Genomic DNA, 9,009 nt, shown 5'->3' with positions numbered 1-9,009 from the left:
TCTTTTGTTTCTTTCTTTCTTTCTTTTTTTTTTTTTTTTAAAATACATGTAAATGCGACCTATTGTAAATGCATGTATTACGAAAACTTATGTTTCATCACCTTGTCCATATCTGCAAATACGTCAAATAAAGCAAAGATATACGCGGTATTCCTTTTTTCGCGAACGTTAATAAAGAATTCGTCATTTGTTTACTTAATTATCATCGAACCGAATTTTTTTCCCTTGGAAACCCTGTTTCATAACTTCTTGTTGTTTCTTCCTTGCTGCCCACGACGGATGTAAATTTTCATTTTCCAAAGGTTTTGCGCTCTTGATATTTCTCTGTGCAACGCCCGTCTTCTTAACCGATGTAATCATTTTATTTTGTTTCCAAGGTACATTGCCAGCCTCTCTTTCCGTTATCCTATTCCTATCGTTGCAAGTATCCTCGTTATCTATTTTTCCTACTTTTGTATTTCTTCTATCCTTGTTTACTTTGTTCCTATGAAATTTATCTCTTTCATTTCTTACTTGTAACGCCTTAAATGTATCATCACCGATGTTTGTGTATCTTTGTTGTGAAAACGTTTCAACCTTTGGACACGATACGATCTCGTTTGAATTTAGAAAAAAGTCGTCCGTGTTTTCTCTAATTTCCAACGACTCGTCAGACATCTCTTGTTTGTTATTCGCTTCGCACCTGTCGTTTGTTGCCTGTGCGTTAGTTTCCAGCAAAAGTTCTGCGAACCTTTTAACAGCAGCTTCGTTACTTACAACTTTGATAGCAGACTTTGACCCTTCGTGGTTTCTCGCACGTTTCGTATTCCTATTCACCTCTTGTTCGCATTTATTTTTCTTGGCTTTATGCACTGACATTTCTTTCGACTGGTGTTTGCAATTCCCATCGGTTTCGATATTTTCTTCTACAGTTATATAGCGAGAATGATCTATGGAGGTTACGTTAGCTTGCTGTACTTTGTTTGTATTCTTTACGACGCGTTTGTCGTTTCCATCCTGGATCTCGTCTACGGGATTCTTTCCTTTCTTTCTTATCGATGGTTTCTTTTTTATCAAACAAACGTGTTCTCTATAGTTTGGAAACTTGTGCTTGAATTCGATTAATTTCTCTTTTAAAGATTTGTAACGAGCAACTTTGGTCATAGCCCTAGTTTCATCGTCGGTATTCAGATTCTGCAGTACGTCTTGGAGATGTTCTAGGTTAAGGATTCCAAATTTTGATATTTCATCGTCTTTGATTTGTTTCAACGCAAAAACCTCCCTGAAATACTTGTCTGCTTTATTCTTGTTTTTTTCCAATTGCTTCTCGTTACCATGCTTACTACGTAATCGTTTAGCTTCTCTGATCAATTTATTTATCGTGCAGATGCGAGCCTGACGAACGTACTGCCTCAACGAAACAATCTAAAAAATTAACAACGTAACAAATTTATGCTAATTCAAGCAAACAAAAGAAATATTTAAAAAGCATCGATCATAGTTGGAAACCTCAAAAGTTTGCCTACTTATTTACTATTCAACAAAACATACCTCGTTATTTATCTCGGTACGGGGTGTTGCCAAAGTCATGTTATCGACGAAATTGTGCTGATATTTCAAAACAAAGCAAATAAAAAACAGTCAGAACTTGTCGATTTTACGTATGCAATGCAACGCAACACGCAACAACGCAATCGTTTTTACGTAATATTATCGTCACCTCGGCCTCGGCCTCGGCTCGCGACAAGGTGACAACAACGACACCGAAAGAACGCGTGCTGATGCTAATGCTGATGTATATATAAACGTAAACGAACCAAATCGATTCCTTAAATAATTACTCGAGCTGTGGAAAAATCATCATCGAAACGAGAGAATGGATTAGAATAGTAGATTCGTTGATTCGTGTTTCAATTTTCAATTGAAATTTTGTTTCTAGACAAATTACAAATGGCTATACATGTGCATAGATACAGAGGACAGAAGAGGTCAGGCACAGGGCACAGGACAGGGGATACGATATACGAATACGAACGGAACGGAACGGAACGCAACGCAACCAAACGCAATGCAGCAGCACCAAGCAGCACGGTAGCACGACGGTACAATATTAAGCGCCCTCGAGTGACGGTACAGTGTACCATTCTGACGTTTTGTTAACTCGTAGAAACGTCAGTTCGTTTATTGTTATTTAATGCATGCTCGTGTAAAGAACGTCGTCGTTTAACATTGTTCGTAAAAGCTAACGTTAACGCGAACGTATGGAAATTATTTCGGCCTGTGGACGGAGCGAGTGAATCGACTGAGCAACCGTGACGTTTCGATTACTGGAAGGAGAATCGGCCATTAGTGGGAAAGTCTACATCGTTTCTCTGACCGTGACTGACTGCACATATATATATATATGTATATGCACGTGTATATTCGCCACGTATGTAGGTATGTGCATACGCGATCGCGTTGTACGATTCTCCAGCAATTTCGTGATTTTTAGATATTCCAATTTCATTGATATGGAGGTAAATTGCGCGCAGCTTGAGCATCGATTGTTTTCAAGCAAACGTTAAGAAAAGCAAAGGCAACATTTTCAGAGGGAAATCGTCGAATGACCTTGCTTGTATCATGGTCAACAGATTGTTGGACCTTCTAACGCGATGTGTCAGACGGTCGTGTCTTTAAATTAATGTTTTTCTCATCCATTCGCGGTAAACAATTTCTACAAAATTTTGTTCATTGGCGGATTTTTTACACGTCTTACGATAAAACCGAGTAAATTATGAATGATAACGATAACAAACTCTTAATGCGCTAGCGTCCGTTTAGAAGGTTAGTATTTTCGACACTTGAGTGTTTTCGTCTAACCTCGAGCTTCTTCAATGTTTATTTTTATATTGATGTTGCGCTCGTGTCCATATTTTGGTTTCCTGATGCGTATATCGTACCTCGTACCTCTGTTCTTTCTATAATCATCAAGTGACAGAGTTACAACTACAGCGATACTCTTTTTTTTTTCTTTTTCTTTTTCTTCTTCATATTCTTTGATACTCCATTCCCGTTATTTCTTACTGCTCGATCAAAGGAATATATCCAATTTCTATATTACTTAAATCTCGCGTCAACACAAAATTTTACTACAATTTTATCAATAATTTATGATCATCAGTTCTGATATATTCCTTACAATGTATGTTTTATGTACTATTCTTATAGACGACACCACTTTTTTTCATATATTATATTAATTACCCTGTTTTCTTTTATAATTGTAGGTGTTAAATAAAACAATTTTATCAATTATCGTATTATTTTGATACCGTACTGGAACAATTTAAGGATCAAAGATGAGTTGCGTTCGTTGTTGTTTAATTAGCGCTGGTCGCATAGCATCCTCCAATCATGTAGCGAATCATGGTAAGTTTAAGATAAGATTTAACTTTTCGTTTAATTAAAATGTATTTCGAAGCAAAGAAATCTAACTATATATATCGTTTCCATTAGTTCACAAAATTGTGAGAGTAGCAGTGATCAGATCCTTGACGATCGGTAGTACTTTAGGAAAAGCACCTACCGAAACTACGCCGCCTGGCAAGGACAGTAGCAGCGGAGTCTCCTCTATCGGTAGCGACGGAGGAAAGAAAAGCACTCTTACCTGTCCAAAGTGTGGAGACCCTTGTACACACGTAGAAACCTTTGTGTGTAAGTACAATATCCGCGTAAGTTCTTTCGTAAAGTACTCGTAGAAATGCTCCGGAATCATTAGGGATACAAAAGTGTTTGATTTTTGTTAGCATCAACGAGGTTTGTAAAATGCGAAAAATGCCACCATTTTTTCGTCGTTCTGTCAGAGATAGATTCAAAGAGAAGTCTCAACGAAGCGTTGAGACCCGACGACACGAAACAAGGTTTCTATAGAAAACCACCACCTCCGCCAAAGAAGGTAATGATTTTTCAGTGTGCATTCCTTTGAACGTGCTTTAAACTTGTCGCTTACAGATATTTGAATACCTAAACAAACACGTTGTGGGACAAGAGTATGCTAAAAAAGTTTTGAGCGTTGCTGTTTATAATCACTATAAACGGATCTACAATAACTTACCAGTGCAGAATTCAACGCAAGGATCTACTAATTCAGCCGGTACACAAGATCTGAATCATCCCTTCATTCACAGAGGTCTTAAACCACGTAAATAACACTTTCCCCATTTTACGCGCAATCATATAGGAAAATAAAATATAACGTTCTACTCACAGTTCTTAATATGAAATAATACGTCAACTATAACTAGGTTTAAGAACGGTTTGCACCAGAACTATGGATATTTAAATTCTTTCTATATCCATGAATTTCGGCTAAATACACAACTTTTTATTCTAGATTTGTTACATATATCGTCAATCGGAAATTCACTCGGGGTTGGATTTCAACAATTTCCTAATGGAAACGAACAAAAAACGGCTGGTAATCAATCTGTTCCTGGATCTGATATTCTGGATAGTAAACAACATCAATTGAAATTAGAGAAAAGTAACATTTTGTTACTCGGTCCAACCGGTAGCGGGAAAACGTTGCTAGCGCAGACGATAGCCCAATGCTTAGACGTGCCATTTGCGATCTGCGACTGCACGACACTGACGCAAGCAGGTTACGTTGGCGAAGATATAGAAAGCGTGATCGCGAAACTTTTGCAAGATGCCAACTACGTAGTGGATAAAGCACAAATGGGTATCGTATTCTTAGACGAAGTTGATAAAATCGGCGCCGTACCTGGTATACATCAATTAAGAGACGTTGGCGGAGAAGGTGTTCAGCAAGGGATGTTAAAAATGTTGGAGGGTACGATTGTCAACGTACCCGAAAGAAATAGTTCGCGAAAGTTACGCGGAGATACCTTGCAAGTTGACACTACAAATATTTTATTTGTTGCTTCCGGTGCTTATAACGGATTAGATAGGTTGATCTCGCGACGAAAAACTGAAAAGTATCTTGGTTTCGGCGCGATACCATCTTCCGAGAATCCGGGAAGAAGAGCTGCGAGTTTAGCAGATGTCGCAAATATGTCACCTTCTACCGAAAAGGATAACAAAGAGAAAGATTTTTTGCTACAGCAAGTCGAAGCAAGAGACTTGATTGATTTCGGTATGATTCCCGAATTTGTCGGTAGATTTCCTGTTCTCGTACCATTTCACACTCTCGACAGGGATATGCTGGTCCGAATTTTGACCGAACCTCAAAATGCTATGGTGCCGCAATATCAAATGTTGTTTTCAATGGACAAGGTATCGTCGTCCACGGGATAATAATTTATGTTTTATCTTGAAACTGTCGACAACATTTTTAATCTTATCGAGTTGGTTGGTTTCGTTTACAGGTAGAATTAACATTTACCGCGGATGCTTTAAACGCGATAGCTGCATTAGCGATGGAAAAGAAAACGGGTGCGAGAGGACTTCGAGCGATTATGGAGTCGTTACTATTGGAACCCATGTTCGATGTGCCGGGTAGCGATGTAATGTCCGTCCACGTAACCGAAGGTTGCGTACGAGGACAAGAGAAACCGCAATACGTGAAAAGAGGTGATGCTACCGAGGACGAGCTGCAGGCTCAACATATACATAATTAACAAATAATTAATCGAAAGACATGCCGCACATCTGATAACCTTTCCTCTTCAACCAGACACCTTAGGAAACTACATTCGCGGAAATATTTTGTGATAAAAACTGACATCAACGTAGACTAGGAGTAAACAAAATTTATGTCAAACTAGGTGTAATTTTTCAAATTATCTATCAAATCTTCTCCATAAAAATACGCGTAGGTACGTATGACGATCCGATCAAAGCACCGGTACTTTTCCTATTTTACGAACAATTGAAAATCGCGCAACCAGACATCGTAATCGTAAACTTTCTCTTTCTTGTCCTTGCTTCTCACTTTTTACGCATAAAATTAATCAAAAATTTTCGTATGCTGTTCCTTAGGCTAGATGTATTTCGACTACAACGGGAACATAAAATTCATATTTTTGACCCTTATGAATACAACATTTATGCGTGCGTTCTGTACATTATAGCATTATACGTTATAATGCATAAAAACAACATTACTGATATTTGTACTCTAATTCTTACATAGCGTATAATGGGTAATATTAAAAAGTTTAAAATCACCAAGGCAGCCTTAGTCCTAGACGCGTGTAATCATCCTAATATTTGAACGAAATTACTTGACAGTTGAAACCATCTTTCCATCTATCAAAAGTGACAAAACTTTGTAAAATAATTCAAATTTCAATGTTAAATTAGTATTTGAATTTAGGAGAAGTAATTTTTAGGAAAATACAAACTTTTATAAATGAAACTTAGAATTTGAAAATGTAAGTACATATTGCGTTGATAGGTAAATCAAGAATATTTGTAACATATTGTACATATACATGATAGATTAGCAAAAACGACGAAATTAAAAGTTTAGAAACTACATATGCTTTGTAACGGTAACTTTAAACAGAAACACTCGTTAGCGATATATATAATTTATCCTGATTGTTGTTGTTGTTGTTATTATTATTATTATTATATATATATATGCGTAATGTATATATCATATTCATACGTGTTATCTGTGTGACAGGTATAAAAGAAAGGCTGTGTAATATACGATGCAAGATGAAAAAAGTAGTTATCAGAAATTATAAACTAAAACATTACCGATTACGAAAGACCAAGTATCGTACGATACTAATTTGATCAAATCTGATATCGGCTTCGAACACCGATACATTTATCTTTTTATTAGCAATAAATCACAAGTAATACACAACAGATACATAGAGTACTTCTTGCATCTAGTATGTTTCAACAAACAAATATCTTTTATATTCGCGATTTTCGGTTTTAATATATTCATTTTATGCAATGTTTAAATTTGAAATTTTCTTTTTTCATTTTTCGTGAACAAGTATCAAGTTTGATTAATTAATAGCTCATCAAAGTGCATAACGAAACGAGAAATAAAATCACTGCCAATATCGAGTAGTCGATTCGTTGTTGCACATGTTACATATATGTATATAATCTTGGACTAATAACTGTACAAGCAGTGCACGCAAAAATTAAACGAACAGCAATGTCCAGATTGAACCAATTTGAAAATAAAGCACGTATGTTAGTCCCCTCTTACGTTGTACATCGAATCCCAATGTGCCGGTTTTCGAGCTGATTTTGGTTTCGGTCTTAATACCGTAGCTAATTCCGTAACGATCCATTTGATCACCCGTACTATTACTACATCTACAGCAAATTGCAAAAGAAGAGCACCAAACCCTTTATACAAACCAAGAGGGCCTTCGGTAGAAACGATCGTACCGTAACAATCCCTTGCACCGCTATATCCAGTTAGCAACGGCGTTACGCTACGACCAGTGTCCAAGTTGTCGATAATGGTACGCGTACCCTGAAGGTGAAGTCTGTAAATCACCGTTTCCCAAGGATAAAACAATACTTCTGCCACAAATGTAGAAATCAGAGTAGATTGTAGCTCTATATCTAGTATAACTTCCTCGGACAGCAACACTCTGCTATATGCACCCTTGACACATAACATACGAATGCCATTTAATAGACATATTTCAAAGTATTTACCTACTTACTTATTTAAAGATAAATTCTTTTTCATCTGTAACTCAACTCACTCGTGACTCTTGAGAATGTTTCTGCCTAATCTGCCTAATCTGCATAATGTGACTGGTAACTCGGGAAACAGCCAAAGTAAAAAGATATTTCGAAACTCCGTAAGCGATAGTTGGCGGTAGCAGCGAATATATAGGAATTAATCTACCCTTGTTGCTCACTTCGACTAAGCGAATCGCGCCATCTCGAAAGACATCTAGTATTCCAGGGCTTTCGGATGCAATTTCAGATTGTACCGTTTCAACTAACGACGCTGAGAAAAATGGTGTCGTCAGGCCTATGGACACACTATTACATTTTCTATTAATATTTTCTACGAATAAATGTAAAGCGTAAGAATTGTGCGTGTATCGATGTACTATTACCATTTCAGAAGAACGTGCTGACCAAATGCTTTTAACGAACTATTCCGTGTTATTTCTCTGCAATTAAATGCCTTGTTATTATCGATCCATCGTTTGAGTAACAATATATGTCGTGTTCATATTTGAAATTTCGACATGTGCGAAATTTACAATCGACCCGTAATATATCTTATAACGATCACCTTACTTTGGCCACGGCGTTATTTTAGAAATGAAATCTTCGATAGCTAACATCATTCCTTTAACGAGTAAGACCGATCCAATTCCTTTCCAAAGAGTATTTATTCCTTGAGTCTGATGAAGACGCACAACTACAGGAACCAAAGTAATCGGTATTATGTGATACACATTCGATCCAGGATTTACCTGACATTGTCTTCTTAGAACAATGAAGGGGTGAACTAATAGAGTTTCCGTAATTAAACTTGCTAGACCACAACCTGCACCGATGTACCTTTTTACTGTAAGATCTACAAGATAAAAGTTGTTTGAAATAATCGCTCGTACAAGTTAAAGTTTCAGTGTTTTTCTACTACGTAAAAGGAAGGTTTTTAATGGGTTAGATGTTGCTCGATCGTAGACGTAGTTAGTCTATCGAGTAAAAGGCAATTAATTTCCATCCTTCCCGTTTTCGATGACAGAAACTTACCATCGGCAGGAGGGCTATCTTCGGCTAGGGGATGTAAAACGGGTACATCTAAAGGACGAATAACCTCTCGTCCGTGATATGAATACGAGTAATCACTATCAGTTTCCCAATACTTGTTGGTTTTTCCTCGATACACTCTTTCATAATTTTCCAAGCCAGCCATTATTAGATCGGTTGATTTTCAAAAATCGTAATTATGCATTGTGAATATCGAACCTTTTCCAACAATCTATTGCTCCTTTGATTTCAAATCATCATACAACCATGACAGTCGTACATAGCGCATAGCATAGCGTATAGCATAGCGTATAGCATACCACACAC

The 9,009-nt window shown here is 37.1% G+C and overlaps 3 protein-coding genes across 10 annotated transcripts; 1 reads left to right on the top strand and 2 right to left on the bottom strand.

Annotated features, from left to right (window-relative positions):
• Positions 1-119: 119 nt before the first annotated feature.
• Positions 120-2,054, bottom strand: LOC128875893 (serum response factor-binding protein 1-like). Its single transcript, XM_054121890.1, has 2 exons — positions 1,531-2,054; positions 120-1,404 (listed from the first exon to the last, which is right to left on the bottom strand). Exons 1-2 carry the CDS (start codon positions 1,567-1,569, stop codon positions 196-198), a joined length of 1,248 nt encoding a protein of 415 aa, XP_053977865.1. The 5' UTR covers positions 1,570-2,054; the 3' UTR covers positions 120-195.
• Positions 2,055-2,087: 33 nt separating this feature from the next.
• Positions 2,088-6,526, top strand: LOC128875882 (ATP-dependent Clp protease ATP-binding subunit clpX-like, mitochondrial). Of its 8 annotated transcripts, none has more exons than XM_054121856.1 (8): positions 2,116-2,414; positions 2,474-2,805; positions 3,249-3,390; positions 3,478-3,675; positions 3,768-3,916; positions 3,973-4,162; positions 4,355-5,256; positions 5,349-6,526. In XM_054121856.1, exons 3-8 carry the CDS (start codon positions 3,321-3,323, stop codon positions 5,598-5,600), a joined length of 1,761 nt encoding a protein of 586 aa, XP_053977831.1. In that variant the 5' UTR covers positions 2,116-2,414; positions 2,474-2,805; positions 3,249-3,320; the 3' UTR covers positions 5,601-6,526. The 8 variants fall into 8 exon arrangements, with proteins under 8 accessions (XP_053977832.1, XP_053977831.1, XP_053977829.1 ...); XM_054121854.1 differs by having other exon boundaries at positions 2,116-2,418; XM_054121857.1 differs by lacking the exons at positions 2,116-2,414; positions 2,474-2,805 and adding an exon at positions 2,088-2,109.
• A 215-nt stretch (positions 6,527-6,741) lies between these two features.
• Positions 6,742-8,992, bottom strand: LOC128875895 (mitochondrial outer membrane protein SLC25A46-like). Its single transcript, XM_054121892.1, has 5 exons — positions 8,686-8,992; positions 8,224-8,506; positions 8,037-8,093; positions 7,674-7,959; positions 6,742-7,570 (listed from the first exon to the last, which is right to left on the bottom strand). Exons 1-5 carry the CDS (start codon positions 8,846-8,848, stop codon positions 7,148-7,150), a joined length of 1,212 nt encoding a protein of 403 aa, XP_053977867.1. The 5' UTR covers positions 8,849-8,992; the 3' UTR covers positions 6,742-7,147.
• Positions 8,993-9,009: the final 17 nt, after the last annotated feature.

Source organism: Hylaeus volcanicus, chromosome 4, assembly GCF_026283585.1.
Source record: "Hylaeus volcanicus isolate JK05 chromosome 4, UHH_iyHylVolc1.0_haploid, whole genome shotgun sequence".
NCBI classification, from domain to species: Eukaryota; Metazoa; Arthropoda; class Insecta; order Hymenoptera; family Colletidae; genus Hylaeus; species Hylaeus volcanicus.
This window is presented reverse-complemented; position numbering and strand designations above follow the sequence as displayed.